Source organism: Microcebus murinus, chromosome 9 (genome assembly GCF_040939455.1).
Source record: "Microcebus murinus isolate Inina chromosome 9, M.murinus_Inina_mat1.0, whole genome shotgun sequence".
In the NCBI taxonomy this organism is placed as follows: Eukaryota; Metazoa; Chordata; class Mammalia; order Primates; family Cheirogaleidae; genus Microcebus; species Microcebus murinus.
The window spans coordinates 73,923,997-73,946,312 of record NC_134112.1 but is presented as its reverse complement, the minus strand read 5'-3'; the positions used below and the strand labels follow the sequence as shown (position 1 = coordinate 73,946,312).

General features: G+C 36.9%; 1 protein-coding gene across 1 annotated transcript in view; it reads right to left on the bottom strand.

The window, feature by feature from the left end:
* The window catches only part of KCND2 (potassium voltage-gated channel subfamily D member 2), a 457,916-nt gene extending 443,495 nt beyond the window's left edge, over window positions 1–14,421 (bottom strand). Inside the window, exon 1 of the mRNA XM_020289756.2 lies at window positions 10,870–14,421. Within this exon, the coding sequence (XP_020145345.1) occupies window positions 10,870–11,984 (1,115 nt within the window). The 5' untranslated portion in view covers window positions 11,985–14,421. The remainder of the gene's footprint in view (window positions 1–10,869) is intronic.
* Window positions 14,422–22,316: the final 7,895 nt, after the last annotated feature.

The following is a 22,316-nucleotide window of genomic DNA, read 5'->3' as shown; positions in this document are numbered from 1 at the left end:
ATTACGAATGTATTTGGACTCTTTAAGTGAAAATAATAAAATTCTTTGCAAAATTGATAGGCACTTTATTTATCACTAATCTAGGGCCATGCCAATGCTGAATAAAGTGTCCTATTTCCATAAAGAAGAGTTTATAGCCATTTTCTAAATTACATTCTTTTACTTTGTAATAGGATATTTACTGTGTTATCTTTTGACATTTTGTATCAAATTAATGGAATTTTAATGCCAAAAGCAGAAATGCTGTATTAAAGAAAAACAGATAAACAAATCAACATGTATATACCCTAAGTTAATTCAAACTAAGTGCCATCTATTGCAAATATGAAAAAAATTGCAAAACTATCTATGAAGGTTTGAAAATAATATTCATTTTAATTTCTATAAGTAAGAATTTACTGAAACTGCAGTCATTCCCTTTTCACATTTATTCTTATATCCTATTTCACAGTGACGTATCCCTTTCTGAATGCTTATGAGCTGTTTTGAAATTAGCACATTTTTTTCTAACTATAGCAATGTTCTGATAAAGTAAACAATATTACTGGAGATAATGTGAATACTTTCTTAACTGCACATATCTGCAAAAATTATATGTAATATTTTACAATACAATAAATTATCAGAAAATCAATTGAATATAAATTTCAATCCTCATTTTTAATTTCACAAGAATAAGTAAATCAAAGCCTTATGAAGTATTTTCAAGTTTGATGTTTTCCTTATTATCGACTTGAATATGTTCGCCCTTGAATTCAAACGCATAGTTGAATTTAATAAAATATTTCACATTGTGAAAAGATAAATGAAGTATTTATCAGAGTAAATATTTTCAGGTTGAAAAAAATAAAAAAGCATCCAACTACAAATCATGGAGTTGAATAAAACGCAAGTTGTGATTGCTACACTTACATTTATTACCCATCTCAAAAAGATTAAGACATAAGCAATACCAATGGAAACAATATTCTTAATTTCTTATTATAGAATGAATTTGTTTATCTATATTACTAGTTCATAGTCTCCCATTATGTTAAAAATTATACATAAAATACAAAATCATTATCAGAGTTTTAATTATGAGGAAACTTTTAACTTGCATATACACTATGTGGTGTTATTGCTTTGTTATGTTTCTAATATGTTAATGATGGAGATAAGTGTAGAGAAAGAAACATAGGGGGAAAAGAACATCCCAGAAGATTGTAGAAATTATTAGACTTCAAATCACCCCCAGAAATCTAGTGTAAATTCTTCCACTAACTCTGTGATTTTATATAAATTTCATGACTACATGCCAACTTAGTTTCTTCAAGTATAAATTGAGAAGTTTCTATAAAAATGATTTCTAAAGAGCCCTGTAAGTCAAAATTCCAAGACTCTAATACCTTTGGGCTAAAGTATAAAATCAAACATTAGAAAAAGTGTACAGGGCACATTCCTTTATGCTGCATAATGTGTCTAATATACATTACTTGTAGATTGATTTAAGAAGAATACAATGCATGTGCTTATTTTTCATTCCCAAAACACCACATTTGGTAAGAACTAGAAATATTTTTATAAGTTTCAAAGTGCTATCTACAGCAATATGCTTAAGAATTTCCTTTTTCCAAAATGCATTAAGATGATATAGGGTGAGATAGCCTCAATTTCTGTAGCATGATGAAAGGAAACTGATTTTCCATTCAAACTAGACAAAGGAGAGTAATTAGGAGCATGTAACTGTCATTATCCAACTTTATCACATGCAAAGGACAGGGAATGCCAGGACGCTTTCCTTTGCCATGGCTCTCATGAATCCTAGCTTGCATAATCAGGAAACATGCTTCTGAACAGAACTTCTGGGTAGGATGCAGAATCATTCAGAAGGCAGATGTGTTAATGGAAGTAGCATGCCAACGTGAAAAGACACAGTGAATTCTTTTAGATTCAAGAACTATTTTCACAATGTTTTGGAAAAAAGTGTCTCATTTTGTTACATGGGCATGAGGGCAGTGGCATGACCATAACTCACTGCAGCTTCTAACTCCTGGGCTCAAGTGATCTTCCCTCAGCCTCCCGAGTAGCTGGGACTACAGGTGTGTGCCCCCATGCCTGGCTAATTTTTCTATTTTTTGTAGAGACAAGGTCTTACTACATTGTTCAGGCTGGTTATTTTCACAATCTGTTTATCTGGAAAGTATATACTTTTTAAAAAATATTTTTATGATGTCAATCCAATTTTTGTTCTTCTAAACTCAAGTCTCTCCAATTATCCATTCATGATTATGTTTAGTTCTCCAGCATGACGATTCCAATAAAAGTACTGCCTCTGCAAGTTTTCATTATATGTCTATTGTAAGTATGGTTCAAATTTAATTTGTGTTGAAAATGTGTATCCTATGGCAATCTTCACAGATTTTAAGACATGTAAGCTATTTTTTTCTTTCAAACTCACAAAAAAATGATAAAACACCTAGAGAGGATTTATATGTACCTAACTACAAAGTGGAAAAAGAAAGGAATGAAAATCCTTTAAATAGAATTCAAATGTATATGATATCATTGACACTAATATTATAATTGACAACTATAAGTACACAAATCTATATTCAAAATAAATAATTACCCTCAGTTCCCACATAGTTCCATACATATTAAGCACAAGCCTTGCCTTTTCAGCGAAAATGCAGAATTTATTTTTGAAATTGAACTAGTTTTATTTTTGTCAGTGAGTAATAATTTAATTATGTATTATCAAATACTCCATTTTGGGACAATCTCATGAATAATTTGATATAAATTTTAAGCTAAGGTAAGTATAACAAATCTAATGAAGGATGAAAATTTCATATATAAAGAAGCTAATTTTAGGGCTGGGCGCGGTGGCTCACGCCTGTAATCCTAGCTCTCTGGGAGGCCGAGGCGGGCGGATTGCTCAAGATCAGGAGTTCAAAACCAGCCTGAGCAAGAGCGAGACCCCGTCTCTACTATAAATAGAAAGAAATTAATTGGCCAACTGATATATATATAAAAAAAATTAGCCGGGCATGGTGGCGCATGCCTGTAGTCCCAGCTACTCGGGAGGCTGAGGCAGGAGGATCGCTTGAGCCCAGGAGTTTGAGGTTGCTGTGAGCTAGGCTGACGCCACGGCACTCACTCTAGCCTGGGCAACAAAGCGAGACTCTGTCTCAAAAAAAAAAAAAAAAAAAAGAAGCTAATTTTAACATGACCATTTAAAAATGTTTTAAATGTTTCAGAGCTTGTGCTCCTCTTAATACAGAAATCATCTCCTATTCCTACCATGTTCACAACTCTCTAATGTCTCCTTTTCATCTTGAATAAAAACAGAAGTCTTTACTAGGGTCTGCAATGTCCTATATCATCTCTTCCAAACTTCCTTTCAGCTTTCACTTGCTACTAAGTCTCTTAGTTCCTTTGCTTCAATTACAGGGACATAGGTGGAATATACCAAACTTTCTCCTCGTTGAAGACTTGAAGACATACGTCTTTTTTCTTCCTCTAAAGCCCTCCATTCAAATATCATTACAATTAGCCATCGGCTCAAATGTCGCCACCTTGGAAAGGTCTTATCTGTCCCCTATACAAAATAATGGCTTCTTACCCAGATATACTCAGTTCACAGCACCCATCTCTACCTGGCATTATATTATATATATATATATTTATTTTCTGCTTTTCCCACTATTCTAGTTCTCCATGGTTCTTAAGGTCAGGAAGTTGGCCGTCATGTTTACTGCCATGGTCAATGACGTGTAGCAAGTAATCAACAAAAGTCTGTTAGATTGAGTTGAACTCTGTGAGCCACGTTTGGTTTCCTGAGAGTGTATGTTACTGGTATTACTTTGGATTTCCAATAGCATGTTTACCATTATGCCTAAAAGTGAAGAAAATGAGGAAGATGGAAGAATTAGGTCCACATAAAAGCAAAAAGGGTGAGACCTTTTAATTTTAGAACAAAACCTTCCCATCTTATTTGACATTAACTCAACTGTCATCCTACTCTTCCAATATTATTTTTTCTCATTATTAACTTCTGATAAGTCACTCCCTACTCCCCCCACACTCTTTATGATTTGGATCATCTTTACATAACAGACTTGTCAAAATTCCTAAGGCAAAATAAAATGGATTGAACTATGCCAGAATATGTGCCTACATTTATATTTACATTTTTATGCCTGTATTTTAATCCCTTACAATAAGAACTTCTTCCTGACAGAGATTACATTATCTTATATGTCATTTATAGACTATTTTTAAGTAATTCTATTTTATGCATAAATGAGTATTACTGTGCAAGAAATAGAACACCTTGCTAGTGATGAAGTGCTGTCAAAGTACTTTTTGGTCCATGGGCTGCTTGAGTTGCTCATATGTAGGTAGAGAACTGAGCCTGCAAGAGAAGGAAGTATATATGTCTGTGCTGATTCACTTGTCATGAAGTATTTCCATATGCTTCTCAGAGGTGTCTACAATTTACCTGGCCTTCACCAGAAAGCATACTGATTGAGAGGAGAACCACTGACAGCTTATTAATTCTAAACTTTGCAGAAAAATCAGTCATGGATGAAAAAGTGGAGGTCTCATAGCCCTTCCCAGTAAAAAGAGAAAAATAAAAAGGGTTCATTGTAGCACATTAGACGACAAAATGTTCAAATAATTAGTTTAAATCCTTTTAACATTGAACAAAGCAAAATAATTTGTCTTAAATTAATATATTACTGATAATGTTGAGATGGCACAGCTCCATTGCTAAGGAGCTAGCTCTCCATAGTGTGCAGGTACCACCTCACAGCATGATCAGCAACACATTAACATAGATATCCTCCTACATTTTGGCACTGAACTAGGTAATAAGTTCCCAAAAGGTATACACTCAAACCTCAAAAACTTTTCAGTCTAGTTAGGAAGGCAAATAGCAAAACCATAAATTATATTTAAAGTGGCAAGTGCAATTCCAACCACAGATGACGTAGGCTTGGGAGGTTGAGAAGTCTTCATGAGAAGGTCAATGTAAAGGTTGACTCTCAAAGGAAAAATCTATAGGATAAACCATTCAAATGGAATCTACTAAAGCAAGGAACACTGTATATGTGCACAGAAATGGTGTTTTACCCCTGGGTTTCTTTTCAATACCAGACAATATCTGATACCATCAAATCTAACACTCGAAGCTAGTCGGAGAACAATGCTTTAATACAGACACACATACACACACATGCGTGTGCACACACACACATCCATACTCAGAAAGCAATATAAGACATATGGGGAGGTAGAATGAATTCATTATTATAGCTCTGATGGATAAATCATACTTCCCTTTCAGTGAGTGTTATTTTCACCATTCTTATTCTTTCAATGAAAGAGAGGTTAGATTGTGCATTTTTAATAATTCAGTGGCCAACTCTTTTAGGCAATTACAGAAAAATAACTGATTTTCTTCCTTTTCCATCAGGCCAGGTAAAATACTCACCATTCAGTAGTTTGCCCCTGAATGACCTGAAAGTTTACTGGATAAGAACACAAAGTTGTGTTACATCAATCGGGTACTATCATGATAAACCCTAGTGCTGTGTAAATAAATGCAGAGCCAGCAGTGATATTGAGGAATGTGGAGAAAGTGAGTGACAGACAATAAAACTAGGAGAGAAATGCACTATATTAATGGACTAAATAGCCAGCTTATTCCTTCTCTTATCCATTAGCATTAGCAGCAACCCCCTGATAATTATTATAGCATATTTCGATATAATGTTGTAAGATCTTTAGTAAAAAAAATGAGTAAAAAATAAAATTTCAAAAAATACTGCTGCTATTTAGTTATGTAACTATGGGAAAGACACAAAAATTTTACATGTGTAAAATTATAAATTTTAAGTAAATAACAAATAAGTTTTGTTCTACCAGGAATTCAGAAAGCAAGTAATAAGAAGTTTGAACTTCAGTAAGTTATTTTCAAAGATCCGTATAATTAGGAGGAAAGTTCAGAATTAAATTATGTCACTATAAAAGTAAAATAAGATAAAGTAATTCCAAAATCTAAATGAAAACTCTGAAAAGAAAAAAGAATAACACAGAATATAAGGAAATTTCTCTAGGGTACTAGGTTGACAGGACACAATTATTTCTTTCTAAAATACCTCTCTGTCTAGCAACTAAAGTTTTGGATGCTGGGCAAATATACATATTATAAAAATGCTAGGTCAAATATTATCTCTAATTCAAATGATGACTAAAACAAAATGACTAAAACACTTAAGATTTGGTTACTTGCAATGCTAAAAGGGAAATACATAATGTTTCTCTACATTTCTCTAAATATTCAGTTTCAACTCCCATCAACTAACATTTTCTATAAAGAACTTTTTACAAATACGTTGTATGTTGTAGTATGCCAAAATAAATACAGATGTTACCCCACAGTATGGCTCTTCAGCAGAAAAAGAAATTGGTACTTCCCACCTTTTAAAGATTGTTATATTAACAACTTAGCAGTACTTGTGGATAGGTGCTGGCACAATGGAAAAGAATTCCATCCATTTTTACTAATAGCTGGGTAAATTGAAAGTCTCTACATAAATGATTCTGTAAGATATACTCCCAACATTCCCCAAAACTACCAGAATATCTACAGGTAACAGGAGACTGTTATTTACAAGTTTAACCTTCTTTTCAAATAATATTTATTTATAACATAATACTGCCATGGATCATAGATATGAACATATATATTAATATCTATATGACAAATTTTCTCAAATGATGCCTCTTTAAAAAAGATACTTCCCTGATAAATTTTTAAGAAAATTGCAGTGAAAAATTATTTTGCTTTTATTGTTTCTTAAAATAGTAATTCACCAAACCTATAAAAATTGAAATATGATAGATATAATTTTGAGGGTCTTATTAAAGAGGCAACTACACTAAGTTTTCTGGCAACAAAGATGTAATTCTGTCATATTTGTTTTAGATGACTATATAATGTAGATTAACTTTGTTTTCCAAAATTTTTTGAAAATCAAAATATGATTTATGTAGTTAAAAATCACAAAATTTCATTCTAAACATGAACTTTATAGAAATGCCACATAGCAACCTTCTTTCCCATATTGAAAACTTCAATTAAAACAACATTGTTTTAAAATTAAGAAGTGGTATGGACCACAGAAATGATGTGTCTGAAGTTCTTAAGTTTTATCTTAGGAGTAACATGATCTCTTCTTTAAAAAAAAAAAAAAAAAAAAAAAACTCTCTAAATAGTTAGTAATCATCACCAAGAATGCAAATATTGCCTAACATAACAAGTCCTCAAATTACTTAATATGCCATTTGGTACCACTTCTAACTTTCAAGTCATGAGCCTGATATATAATAGTAAACTGGAGCTCCACCCTGTTGAATGTATTTTTACAAAAGTTTTTGATTACCAATGAACATTTTTTATTTTCTAAATTTGGCAACATTTAAGTACTACAGTCTAAATGAAAATAATAACTAGGTACCATCTTCCAAAAGATTTTAGGAGAAAAGAGGAGTTCCAGGTTCTTCTTCTACAAAGGCAGTTTAAGACAGTTTATGTTATGAAACAGGGAGCCAGATGAGTAAAAAGGGAATTCAGAGCCCTACGAAGTCAATAAATATGCTGAGAAAGAAAGGACAAAATTGAGGAACATATCTACTTGACCACTCAAACTAACACTGTTTTAAAAAAATGACATTTTTTCATTGATTTTTTTAAATTGTGATTTTGATGTTTCCTACTTTAGTTAATAAGAAATGAGGATAGATAGTCTTAAAACTGTATTTTAAAGTACTCGTTTTGCTGGCAGATTAAATAATTGCTTATATAGTAAGTAAGTTCAAGTTACAGTATAATGATATATCTGATATTTCAGGGAGCAAAAATATTAGATGAATACACCATACTTCTAAGGTGGACCCACTGTGTTCTTCAGAGGAGAAAACTAACTGAATATTGTCTAAAATTACCAGAGATGCTGCAGATGATTCTGCCAGTCCTGAATGACAAAGCTCCTGGTCATTTCTTCTCATGTGGGTAATGTTTATATGAGCTGGAACTTTTCATAACCAATGTCTATAATCACGTTTTCATTTCTACTATTGTTAATTGAGGAACATTAGCTCCATTAAAAATAACACCACAAAAAAAAAGCTCAGATATTATAATGGGAAATTCTTTATCATCTTTAAGATACAGCTTGTTATTAGCTCCAACTACTACCTATTTTCCAGAAAGTTTATATCTCATACTTCATCCTTTAAGTATAAAACTACAGTGTAAAAGATAGTTAGGAAATAGCTTTTCTTTAATATTTTCTATTTTTAAATAATGCTGTTGAGTCACAATGAAGTATTATAAAGATAAGATATCCAAAAGTCAAGGTTTATAGGACTTTATTTTTCCAGGGAATTTATGTATTATAAATATATTTTGATGAGAAATCGAAGACATTTTCCTAAGAAACTTCCCTGTATTATAAAGTATATGCTTTGTTAAACATCCATATATAGCCTCATTTTGATTGCATCAACATTTCTACATCTCAAAAGTATAACTGCTATTATATATTCCATCAGGATCATTAATTGGCTTAATTTCCTGAAAATGAAAATTTTCAACTTCAGTGAAACTTAATTCTTAAAAGTAACTCCCATTTACTTTTAAATTCCGAGAAATTGTATATTTACTCCTTCTAATCCATGTGCCTATGGAACATGTGAACTAAATCCACTGCATAGATATTACTCAGACATTATGATTTAGTTTCTTAAATTAGTTCAAAAAGTAGATTCCTTTAAGCATTTTATTTATATAATAAAAATTGGCATTAATGGTTAACATTTCCTCCTTTTTTCCCTGAAAACAAAAATAAATTCCAAAATAAAAAAAAAATTGGAAAGTCATTTCAAGAAACAAATTTTGAAATAATACTAACTCCTCAAGTCTAGTGTAGAGCTTCTAGCCAAATGAAATTAGCATCTCATTAATGTTCATTATAAAATCTATATTCAATCATATAGACAGCATAGCATTAACATTAAAATTACTCACTGATATCTCATGAAAAACACTGCCACATACACCAAAATTTTAAAGTGTATTTCCTTTTAATATTTCTCCCTTTACTTCCTCTTAACATAGAATCCTCATTTTTATTTTAATGTCAAGTCATGAGAGTGATTTGCACTACCCAATTGTCTTTAATAATGATTTCAAATGACAAAAAGACAACAACACTGTTAAGGTATTCTGCATTCTCTTCATAATCTGTCACAAAATTACCAACAGGACAAAAGGGAAATATAAGCAGTGGAATATAGATTTTCACTAACTCATTCATTAAAATGTACCAGTATGTCTTCAAAAAATATATGAGACTAAATCAAAATCCTAAGTCATTGTATTTCACTTTACCATAATTCCTTAATTAACTTAGCCAAAAATTCTTCCCATATAAAATATTCCTTTAATTGGCCATATGACAACATGAACAATTCTGAACACCACAATATGCCTAATAAAATTAAGTTGACTTTAACCACAATGTCACTTAAAGAAGCCAATTAAATTAACCAGAAACACAAAACTTAAAGAGTAGTCTTGGGAATAACTTTTTTTCTTACAGCCATTACCAAATCCTATTGAACTGATTTCCTACGCAAGAATAGCAACATAAACCTGAAGAAAAGGCACTAACATTACTCCCTGGCTTATCTAAGAACTCATAAAAGTAAAAGGCTCTAACCATTTTATTTTATTAGATTCTCTAATATGTAAAGTGCTGCTACTTTTCTGCAGTTTGATTAACATTATTAATCATTTAACACCTTTTCTTTTTCTTACCATACAAAAAAAAATCTTAATTCTAGCCGGAGAAGTCTATTTTTAAAAACACATGAATTCAGAATATGTCCCTTAGGTTGCAAAACGTCATTACCCGCAAAATAAAAGAATTCACAAAAGAGCTCTAGAAGGAAATTAGGACCCAAAATTTTATAATGCAACCAGCCTTTGATGACCATCAATCTTACCAGATACTGCTCTATCTTCTATGTGCATTTAATGGGCGTGGGCCCATTGCCTGATGGGATCTGTAGCTTCTAAAAAAAATGTGTGGATGACAGTCATTTGCTTCTTTTTTTGAAACTATGAACCTAGAGTTTTAAATATGTTGCAAATACCATTCAACTGCATATTGTAGAATTGATCAGTTTCAGCCCTGATATTCTAAAACACTGCATAACCTATCAGCCATAAGTAAAGTGCATATATATGAATATGTGCATATATACATTATAAAATTCTTTGATAATTATATTTACCATCTATGTTTTACAATGTTGTAAAATAAGACTTATGGGTCTTACAAGGAAAATAGACACCATAAGTATCTATTCATGTGAAAATAACACTTCAAATATACATGGAAACTTTTCATTGGACTGCACTGTAGCACTTTCTACACATTTCAATATACGCTGTACATATTTGTATCTTTATTTGGGCATAAATTTTGTTTTTCATTGTCATAATATCTTTACATTCTCATACAGATATTTTTCAGTATTTTCCTATATTTAGGAATTCTACAATTTGTATAGTTATCACTTTCACCCATCAATACTCAACATTTGCCAGCAACTCCCTAGTTCTTCAATCTCTGTATCATACCCATTTCACAGATCAAGAGTTTTTCCAAACCGTCTAGATAACGCTATTCTAAACCCATTTAGGAAAGAGAAAAAATTATTTCCTATAAATTGTCATGTGACCTCAATGGGTCCAAAATCACCTCACCCATAACCAACCTCCACCCCATTTCCCTTAAGGGCACCTACCCTAGTGTTGTCATGGTGACAATGGTGTACCAGAAGGCTGCAGGGATGCTAGTGAACTTGCTGGCCGAAGACCCCTTCTCTGCGTAGAACATTACTGTAGCGAAAATGATGATAGCCATGGTGAGAGAGAAGAGCAAGAAGCCCAATTCTGAGGCGCAGCTCTTCAGTGTGTACCCCAGGATGCGCAGGCCTTGAGAGTGGCGGGAAAACTTAAAGATCCTGAAGACCCGGAAAACTCGGAGTGTAACAAAGGCCCCGCTCACATCCTCATTGTCCGTCATCACCAGCCCAATATAATAAGGTAGGATGGCCACCACGTCGATGATGCTCATGACACTACGCACAAAACGGTATCGACTGGGTGCCGCGGCCAGGCGCAGCAAGTACTCAACTGTGAAGATCATGACGCAGGCTGTATCCAAGCAGAAGAAGGCCACTGCATACCGCTCCCCACAGGGCAGTTCTTTAATGTGACCCGGGCTCGACCCACATGGCACTGTTTCCACCACGTTAGCGATGACTGAGACGGCAATAAAGAACCCCGTGACATAGTAGAACACCAGGGCCATCGTGCTGGTGTGGGGGTTCTCAAAGGCCCGCCAGACCCTCTGCCTCGCGGTCATGGTGGGCAGCGCGCTCTCCCCGGTGTTGTCGGTGTCCGCATCGTCCTGCAGGCGCTCGGCGTTCTCTCGCCTGCGGTCCTTGTACTCCTCATAACAGCAGTCGCCAATGATTTCTGGGATGAGGCCAAAGAAGGCCAGTTCTTCGTCATAAGCAGAGATGCACTCGTGGCGGGGATAGTGGAGCTTTCCGGTGCGGTAGAAATTCAGGATGTGGCGGAAGATGTCCGGGTCACGATCAAAGAAATACTGCTGAGTCTCTGGATGGTAGAAGAAGTCCCTCTCCGAGCTGCCCAGTAGAGTGTCTGGGTAACGTTCCAGGGTGTCCTGCCACGTCTGGAAGCGGGTGCCACTCACATTCAGCACAATCAGAGCATCCTGGGTCCTTTTTCTTTCCTGCCTCGGGGGAGCTGGCATGGGCCCCGAGGCCACAGGCATCCACCCGATGGCCGCGGCCCTTGCAAAGGGCAGCCACGCTGCTACACCCGCCGCCATGGTTCCTTGAGGTGGAGGCAAGAAGGGTAACCCGGCTTCTACAGTGGGTCAACCAAGGCAGCCACAATCACCCACTTCCTCCCGTCGAGCAAAACTGGAAAACGTGGCCCGGAGGTACCACTGTTGCTCCAAGGTAGGGCTCCTGGAGAAGTCACAGTTCTCAGAAGGGCAAGTTTCCCTCAAAGACAGGTAGTTGGAACAATGACCAAAAAACAAAACAAAACAAAAAGCAATGTCCTAACAATCACTCCCAATAGAACCTAAGCAAACCTCTTCCAGTAGTTGGACTAAGCCACCCTCTGGCACAAATAAGCACACAGGTGATTTCAAATGCAGCAGTTTCTTCAAACAGGTGTCTCTGATTTCTCCCCTGACACAGTCTGGATCATATGGGGTCAGTACATGGAGTATAAGACAGAGAAGACGAAGAAGAGTCACCAGTAGTATTCTTCTGAGGAATTAGAGAACCCTTCCACCTTCTGTCTTCACTCTTTCAAACCTTCCCTTTCCAAGTAGCCCTTCCCGCCAAAGGAGTCTCAGGAAAAAAAAAAAAAAAAAGACCTGTTGTAGCTGAGGAGATGCGGTCACAGCCGCTGCCCCACGTCTCTCTTTGGGGGTCCGGTTGCCACCTCTACTCCTCTACTCCGTATTTGCAGAGATGGAGGTGCTGTGCAGTGGACACAGTGGGGGGCGTTAAAATAGATCCTCCTCCCCCAGGTCTACAAACACCCTCTCCGTCTGCCAAGAGCGTTCGCCCAATCGCCCCTTCACTCTCTTTTCAAGTTCAGCTCAGGTGCAGTGTGACAGTTACAGCGCCCGGGAGCTGGCAGCCGCCGCCGCCGTGGCGGCAGCAGCATCTGCCTCCGCGCAGAACGCGCCTCGCCCGCGGTACATACCTGGCAAAGTGCGCGCCGGGGCTGAGTTGCATAGAGACTTTCTCCTCGCCGTGCCCCCGGAAAGGGAAAGGGAGAGAAAGCAGCTCTCGAGCGGCCGAATCCGATGCGCCGAGGGAGCATAAATAAAGCTCAAGCGAGCTCTTCTTCCCCTTCCCCCATCCCTCCGTGCCTCCCTCCTCCTTTTCACCTTCCAAAAGCCAAGCGCAGGCGAGCGAGCAGCAGCAACAAGTTCAAAAGGTGCGGGGGAGGCGAGAACGGAGGGGACTCGCTCCTGCCAAGTTACTGCGCGGCCACTGTGGCGGGGGCCCGGCCGGCGCGCTGCGGGGCTGCGGGGCGGCGGGACTGCGGGGCGGCGGGGCGGGCGGCGGCGGCGCCGCGGGGCCGGGGCCGGGGCCGGGGCCGGGGCCGGCACGGGCTGGCGTCCGAGCGCGGAGGCAGAAGGCGCTCGGCAGCGCGGGGGCGCGGGAGGGCTGCTCGCTGCTTCCCCGCCAGTGGGTGGTCCTGCATCTCCCCGGGCTCCCCGCGCTGCTCTGCTTGTGCGATCAATAAATAAGGAGAAAATAAATAAATAACCGCGCGCACGCCTCGCCACGCAGGTTGGGAAAGGCGTCTCCTGCCTTTCCCTCGGCTTGACCTTTCTCCGCCCCCGCCCCCTTGAGCTTCTCTCGCTCCACCCCAGCCACCCACCGGCCCCGGCGCAAAATGTCACCGAGGGAGAGCATCCAGGTGGATCTGCCGGGGGAGGAGAGCGAGCCTCGGATGAACAAAGGGAAGCTTCACGCGCTGGGCTGCGGTGGTTTGGTGGAGGAGAGGAGAAAGGGGACCGGTGCCTCGCTTCTGCCTCCTGAGTCCCGGTCCCAGGCGAGCGTGGGAAAAGGGGGAGAAAGAGAGCGACAGAAGCTAGGAAGGAGGGTGAGGGGAGCGGAACGCTCAGGAATTGCTTGTCTTCTGGGGGTCACTGGGTGGCAAGACCCGCAAAGCCCCGCGGCGGGATTTTTAAGTGCCTTTTCCTTCCTTCCTTGTGATTTTTTTTTTTTTCCAAACCAGACGTTAACGTTGCAGGGGTTAATATGTCATCTGTCCAACTTGCCGAAAAAGTCAGGCAGTCTCCGCGGTCTAGGTCTTGCTACAACTCCTTTCCCCGTCCTTTAGGAATGACAGGACGATTTGGAACCCTTTTCTAAATGTCAGCGTCAAGGGGCGTGCGTCTCCGAGTGTGCGCGTCCCCTTCATCCTCTCTGCGCATCGCGGCACATATCTAAAATGGTTAAAGTAGCTAAAGGTGTCCGTGTGAGGAGTAAGTGATATGGAGACAGACAGGAAGATTGTCGCGGCCAACCGTTTTGTTTTTTCGTGTACCCCGCCCCCCAGTCATTAGGAATCTTCCTTAAAGCCAAACATAACATTTATAGCCACTAGATGGCGTGAATGGCGAGAAGTTAAATCTACACCTAAGGTTTGGATGCTTTAGAAAGGTGAAGGATCAAAATGAACTGATCCAACACAGAATCAGATCGCATAAACATCCTTAACCACCACCACCACCACCACCACCACCCACCACCCACCTTTTTAGTGTACATAGTAGATGCATTAGTTAGGCTTGAGTCTGCGTCTTGATGGATGTAGGATGAGATGTTGAGTTTCCTGTTGAAATGCCTTTGAAAATTAAATCTAGACTACTAAATCATAATACTCATCATAAGAATAATTAAGAGATTTGGAAATAGTAAGCCTTCATCTAAGTCAATTAAGAAGAGAAGCTTAATTTCCACCTGAAAGTGACTTTTCAAGGCTCGGATTGACTGCCCTTGGTTTGTGAAGTTAAGTGGACTGTGACATACTGTACAGAAATTGACTTTCAAACCCTAGAGATCATAGACATGATGTCTCAACCTTAAAAATCTTAAATGGGATATCATCAAATAAAATATATGAACTAAAATATAGAAAATAGAAAATAACCATATGAGAAGAAAAAGAAGCCTTATAATATGCAGGATTTTTCGTAGAGATGGAAAGATATTTTTTGTTTATTTGTTTATAGAGGTAGAGGTGTGGGGAATCCTGTGTTAGCATTTAATGAAGGCAGAGCTAATGCACCATGTAAGGTTGAGGACACAACACAGAACTGAGGACACCTGCTGTTTATCTATTTGAATTAGTGAAAATGAAAGATGCTTGTTAACATCTATATAGCCTGCATACCTGAAAACAAACACACAAACAAACATGTTAACTGGGAAATATAAATGATGAGATTGCCTACCAATTAATATAAGAAAATTGGTCCCTTCCTAATCCAGAGAATAAGGTGGCACTATGACAGGCACTGGGCATGGAGTCCAGAGAATGGAGAGCTATGAATATTCTATTAATGCCAGTACTGGCATGACATCCTGTAAAGATGTGGCAAGCGACCTAAATAGAACCTTTAAAACTTCCCTGTAGGATACATAATGAGTGAGATGTGCACCATCTGGGGGATGGTCATGATGGAGACTCAGACTTTTGGGGGGAGGGGGGGATATGGGCATTTATTGAAACCTTAAAATCTGTACCCCCATAATATGCCAAAATAAAAAAAAATTAAAAAAAAAAAAACTTCCCTGTAGGAAACTGAAAATTTACAGTATGAAAGTAGAAGTTTAACTCCACAAAATTTAAGTAAGCAAGAACATAATATCTATAGTTTTTTAAGGTGTTATGATCTGCCCTTCCCCATCACCAACAAGCTTCTTGATATAGCGGAAAAAACGTGGGCTGAGAACTTAAAGCACATCTAGATTCAAATTCTAACTTATGAAATTGCCTATTGACTTTGTTTCATTTGGCAAATTACTTAACTTCTACGATTAGAAATTGCAGATAATGAAACCTAACTTTTTTGGGCCTATCGTAAGGATTAAACCAATGTAATACTTAGCTCATTGAAGATACTCATGTTAGTTCTTTCTTTATTTAAAGCATAATGCTAATGTATTTTATCCAGCCTGCAGTTGGAATTTCCACAGAAATTTTTTCTATACAGTCATGCATCACTTAATGAGTAGAATACATCCTAAGAAATGTGTCTTTAGGTGATTTCATTGCTGTGCAAACATCATAATGCACTTACACAAACCTAGATGGTATAACCTCCTACACACCGAGGCTGTTTGGAATAGCCTGTCACTCCTAGGCTACAAACACATATAGCATGTCACTGTACTCACTACTGCAGGTCAGCAGTCCTCAACCTTTTTGGCAGTAGGGACGGGTTTCATGGAAGACATGCTTGAGGGGGGCGGAGCTAAGGCGGTGATGTGAGCAATGGGAACCAGCTGTAAATACAGATGAAGCTTTGCTTGGTCACAATTCTTCCACATACGGTGGGGGTTGGGGTGGGAACGGGACTGCATGGTGGAGTTCTGCTGCCGGATCCCTAACAGGCCAAAGACCTATACCAGTACGAGGCTGAGGGGTTGGGGACCGCAGCTGTAGACAATTGTAATGCAATGGTAAGTATTTGTATATCTAAACATAGAAAAAGTACACTAAAAATACAGCATAAAGATAAAAAGCGATACACCTGTACAGGGCACTTACCATGAATCAAGCTTGCAGGGCTGGAAGTTGCTCTGGCTGAGTCAGTAGAGAGTGAATGTGAAGGCCTAGGACAAGTACTGTACACTACTGTAGACTTTAAAAACAGTGTACATGCTTTTCTGAAGAGAATAGCTAAAAACAAAAAATAAAATAAAATAAAAACAGTGTACACTTAGGCTATACTATATTTATAAAAAATATTTTTCTTTTGTTAATATTAAATTAACCATAGCCTGCTGAAATTTTTTTACTTTGTAAACTTTTTAATTTTTAATTTTTGACTCTTTTGTAATAACACTTAGCTTAAAACACAAACACATTATACAGCTGCATGAAAGTATTTTCTTTTTTTATATCCTTGCTCTATAGGCTTTTTCCAATTTTTAATTTTTGTTTTGCTTTTCACATTTTCTTTAACAAAATTAAGACAAAACCACACACATTAGCCTAATCTGCAAAGGATCAGGATCATCAATTTCACTGTCTTCCACCTTCATATCTTGTCCCACTGAAAGGTCTTATGGTGTAAGAACACACATGGAGCTGTCACCACCTATGACAACAATGCCTTCTTCTGGAATACCTCTGGAAGGACCTGCCTGAGGCTGTTTTACAACAAACCTTTTATTTTATGCGTAGAAGGTGTACACTCTAAAATAATGATAAAAAGTATAGTAAAATAAATACATTAACCAGTAACATAGTCATTTATTACCAAGTATTACGTACTACATATAATTGTATGTGCTATAATTTTATATGATTGGCAGCAAAGTAGGTTTGTTTACATCAGTGTCACCACAAACCCGAAATCAATGCATTAAGCAAAGATTTTACAATGACTACAACATCACTAGGTGATAGTTTTTCAGTTCCATTATAATCTTATGGAACTGCCATCTATATGTGGTCTGTCCTTCACTGAAATGTTATTAGATACATGAATGTATTTACTCTTACCTATGAATTCAGAAATCCTCTTGCCCTGATATACATGTGACTCTGATATTTTATTGTTCATTCATGTATATGGAGAGTAAGTATAGAAAATCTAGCAGAGCTCTGTGTGTTTCCCTTGCCCAGGGATTCCTGCTCTTTCCTCTTGTCTTCTCATTTATATACACTGCTTGGTTGATTACATGGAAAACAAAGTCAGCAGGCTCAAAATTGAATTCATCGCTCCTTTTCTCCAACCATCTACTCCTTCTGTTTTCTCTCCTAGTCAATGAAGGATAGGAAAGAAACCTGGTGGTCATCCCAATTTTCACTCCTTCTCCCCAGAAAAGACATACACTCATCCGATGACCCAATAAGCCTTATATATTCACACTCATTACCAGTCTGTCCTTATACTGTACCTAGAGTGATTAAAAAAAACATTTTTAGATAATTATAGTCTCACATGCAGTTGTGAGAAATAATAGAGATTCCTTATACATATCACCCAGTTTCCTCTAAAGGTAACATCTTGGATATTATAGTATAAAATCACAAACAGGAGATTGCTGTTGATACTCTTAGTCCATTCAAGCTACTATAATAAAATACCATAAACTGAGTGGGTCATAAACAACAGAAATGTATTTGTCACCATTATAGAGGCTGGGGAATCCAAGGTCAAGAAGCCAGTACCTTTGGTGTTTGGTAAGGGCCTGCTTTCTGGTTCCCATAGATGGTGCCTTCTAGCTGTGTCACTTGATGCAAGGAGGAGGCAGTTCTCAGGGGCCTCTTTTATAACAGCACTAATCCCAATGATGAGGGCTCTGACCAAATCATGACCCTCATGGCCTAATCACCTCCCAGGACTCTACTTCCTAATACCATCACACTGGTGAGTAGATTTCGACATACGAATGTTCTGGGAACACAAACAGATAGCATCCATTGACCTTATCAGATTTCACCAGTTTTGCAAACATTAATGTTTTTGTTTGCATTTAGTTCTGTCCAATTTTATAACATGTGTACATTTGTGTGACCACCACCACAGTAAACATATAGAATGTTTCCATCACAAGGATCCTCTTTTATAGCTACAACAGCCTTCATCCTTCCCCCTTCCCTAACTCCCATCAACGACTAACATGTTCTTCTCTATAATTTGTCAATTCAAGAATCTTATCTGATTAAAACTATGGTGCTCAAATGGTGGTAGTGCTGTGGGAATGGGGGGGTAGACCCACATCTTAGGGATGTGGTGAGCATTGTGGAGGGGAAGGGCATACCTCTAACCCTTCCAGGGAGAGGCAAAGATATAAAATGTAACCAAAATGTCAAAAAAAAAAAACCCACAAAACACTTTTATCGAGTGTCGGGCAGGTGGGAGGAGGGAGGAGGGGATGGGTGTATACTTACATAATGAATGCGATGCGCACCACCTGGAGGATGGACATGCTTGAAGCTCTGACTCGATGGGGGGGGGGCGCAGCCAAGGGCAGTATATGTAACCTTGACTATATTTGTACCCCCATAATATGATGAAATAAAAAAAAAATTAAAGAAAAAGAATCTTATCTAAAAGGAATCATGCAGTCTATAAACTTTTTAAGATGGCTTTGCCTGCGAAGATTCAAGGCTGCTGAAAGAATTTATTTATTCCAGCCAACAGCTGAAGATAGGGACCCTGTCTCCCAGCCTCTGTGGAAAGGTATGAACCTAACTTCAATAAACACCAGTAACAAGCACAAGTGCGTTTCACATGGACCAACCACCTTCCCAATTTTTACAAATTTTTCTCTTCTGTGACTCTGCTGAGTCTCTGCTCACCCCTCTCCCTATTCCCTTATTCTCCCCACGCTCAGTCACCTCTGTACAAATTGAACTTGAGTTCAATTCTTGTTGGACTCTTCCCTATTGCAATAGTATATTACTGATTAAAACCTGACCTTACCACTTTAACGAGTTTCCATCCAGCTTTGTTTATCTTTGACGGTGATATCTCATTGTGGTTTTAATTTGCATTTCTCTAATGGATAATTTTGTTGGACATATTTTTATGTGCATATTTGCCATCTGTATATACTCTTCAGCAAAATGTGTGTTCCTTGTCTTTTGCCTATTTTTAATTGGATTGTTTGTTTTTCTGCTGTTGACTTTTGAGAGCTCTTTATATATTCTAAATAATTGTCCTGTTTCAGATATGTTGTTTGCAAATATTTTCTCTAGTCTGTAACTTGTCTTTTCATACTTTTCATAGGATCTTTTGCAAAGCAAAAAATTTTAATTCTAATGAGGTCCCATTTATCAGTATTTCCTTTTATGGACCATGCTGTTGATGTCAAGTCTAAGAACTCTTCCTATCCCTAAATCCCAAAGATTTTCTCTATTTTTGTCTAAATGATTTATAGTTTTACACTTTAAAATCAAGTCCACAATCTAATTTGTGTTAATTTTCTGTGTAAGGTAGGATGTTTAGGTCAGGTTTTACTTTTTTTTCCTATGGATATCTAGTCTTTAGCACCATTTGTTGAAAAGGCTACTCTTTCTATATTGATTGTTTTCACACCTTTGTCAGAATCAATTGGACATATTTTTGTGGATTTATTTATAGGTTTTCTATTCTATTCCATTGATCTACATATTATACCACTACTAACACTACTTCTTCTTCATTGCTATAGTTATATAGTAACTCTTAAATAGAATGATTTCCTCCACTTTCTATTTTTTTCAAAATAGTATTAGCTATTATAGAGTCTTACCATTCCATATAAAATTTTAGAATAAGCTTACCTACATCTACAAAAAAAAAAAAAAAAAAAATCCTTACTGGGATTTTAGTAGATGTTATATTACACCTACAAAGAAATTTGAAGAGACTTGGCTTGTTTACCATGTTGAATCTTTCAATCCATGAGGATGGTATGTTTCTCCACTTATTTAGGTCTTTTAAAAAAAAGTTTTTAGAAGCATTTTATAATTTTCAGTACACTGTACGTGTTTTTATTAGATTTGTACCTAAATATTTTATTACCTTTGAAGCAGTTATAAATAGTATTGTGATTTTTAAAATTTTAATTTCAATAGTTTCTTTGTTAGCACATAGAAATGCAATTGATTTTTATGTACTGATCTTGTATCCTGCAATTTTGTTGAACTTTCTTATTAGTTCTTGAATCATAATCATGCCCCCTACAAATAGAGTCTGTTTTATTTCTTCTATTGCAACTTGTATGCCTTTTATTTAGAGCATTGTGTTTGAATGAACTTATAGTCATGTCTCAACCACTTTTAATAGTCTTCCATTTTTTTCAGAAATCAGTCCTTAGAAGGGAACATAGAATTGTTTAGGATTTCAACTCCCTCTGCCATATAAACATTATTTCATGACATTTTAACATTAGCCTACTTCATGGTCTTGCTAAGCTCTTTTTAGTTTGCAGAATTTAGCATGTCTATACATCCTTTTCCCATGGTTATCAACTACTCAGCTCAAGAGTCACATCCTCCAATAACTATTGCCTAATCTCTTCAAAAGTATGTCCAGCTCATGTGCTTCATCAGAGACTGTGACGGCTTAGATGATATTTGGGTGTCTTTCTGTTTCTTAGCCACTACACTGTAACCTTTTTGAGGGAAAGCACTGGTCTTTTATTTCTGTATCTTAAGTATCTGTACTATATTGGGCACACAATAGAAATATAGTGAATGTTGAATGAGAAAATGAACACTTTAATTAGATAGTTAATATACACCTTTTTTTAATTATAGATTTTTATCATAACTCTCCAAAAGGTTCATAGAAAATCAAGCTGATTTACTAGCAAGATGTACATTGAAAAAAATTTATGTTAATAATAAAACAAATGAGCCACATGTGTATCACTCTATAAAAAGTGTGTTTTCAATGTATTCACTATAGTTGATTCTCGAAAAGGCTTTGTGAGGTCAGTATTATTTTTATGTATATTTTACCCAAAAGGCAATAAAGCTCAAGGAGGTTAAATGATTTCCCAGGATTACATTATACAATTAAATGGAAGAAACTGACTCATTCCCAGGCCTTTTGACCCTAAAGCACAGATTCTTTTAGCTCCATGAATACACCAGTATCTGAAATAGTAGTCTCTTTTCCACATGCTATTGTTTTCAGTACTGGTGATACACTTGCATAGATAGGTGCATACATCTCTGGGAGGTCTCTGGCCAGTGCAGAAAACCAGTCTGTGGCCATGGGGAGGGTATTACTACATCTGTTTATCCCATATTTTAACCAGTTATGCTAACATCTCAGAGGGATCAATTTAAATATCTAGATGATCTATTTAAAATAAGATAAATTTAGTACATCTGACTACATTTTTAGAGCCTCTTTCCAGAAAACTCTTTTTTTTTTTTATGAGTCTGTATTAGGTAATTTTAACATAGTATTGCCTTTATTTTTAAAAAGAATAGCACCGGATTAAGAAAGCAATTCAATTCACCTATAAAATGAGCAAAACCTGTGGCCAGTAATTGAAATTATGTGCATTAAATTTTGATTGAAATCTAGCAACTTTAAGGTTTTTATATATAATTTTTTTCTTAGAAAACTGTATTTGTTTATACTGTTAAGTATAAAGAAAAAAATCAGCATTTTATTCTAAAGTATTTGATCACAAATTGCAAAATTTCATAAAAATTGTGATTCTATAGAAAAAATATGTAGATTATTTCTGTTCACTTTCTGAGTTCTATACTATTTTGAATTTGGCAATAGTGCTTTAGCCTAAGGTAATTTTTTTTTGATTCTTTATTCATTGGAAGAGGTATACAAGTTGTCTCTTTTATCCCCTTTGTTCCCCTGAGAAATAAAATCTGATATACTAGTAAGATAAAGGGGACATGTGAAAGTCACAGCATAGCTAAG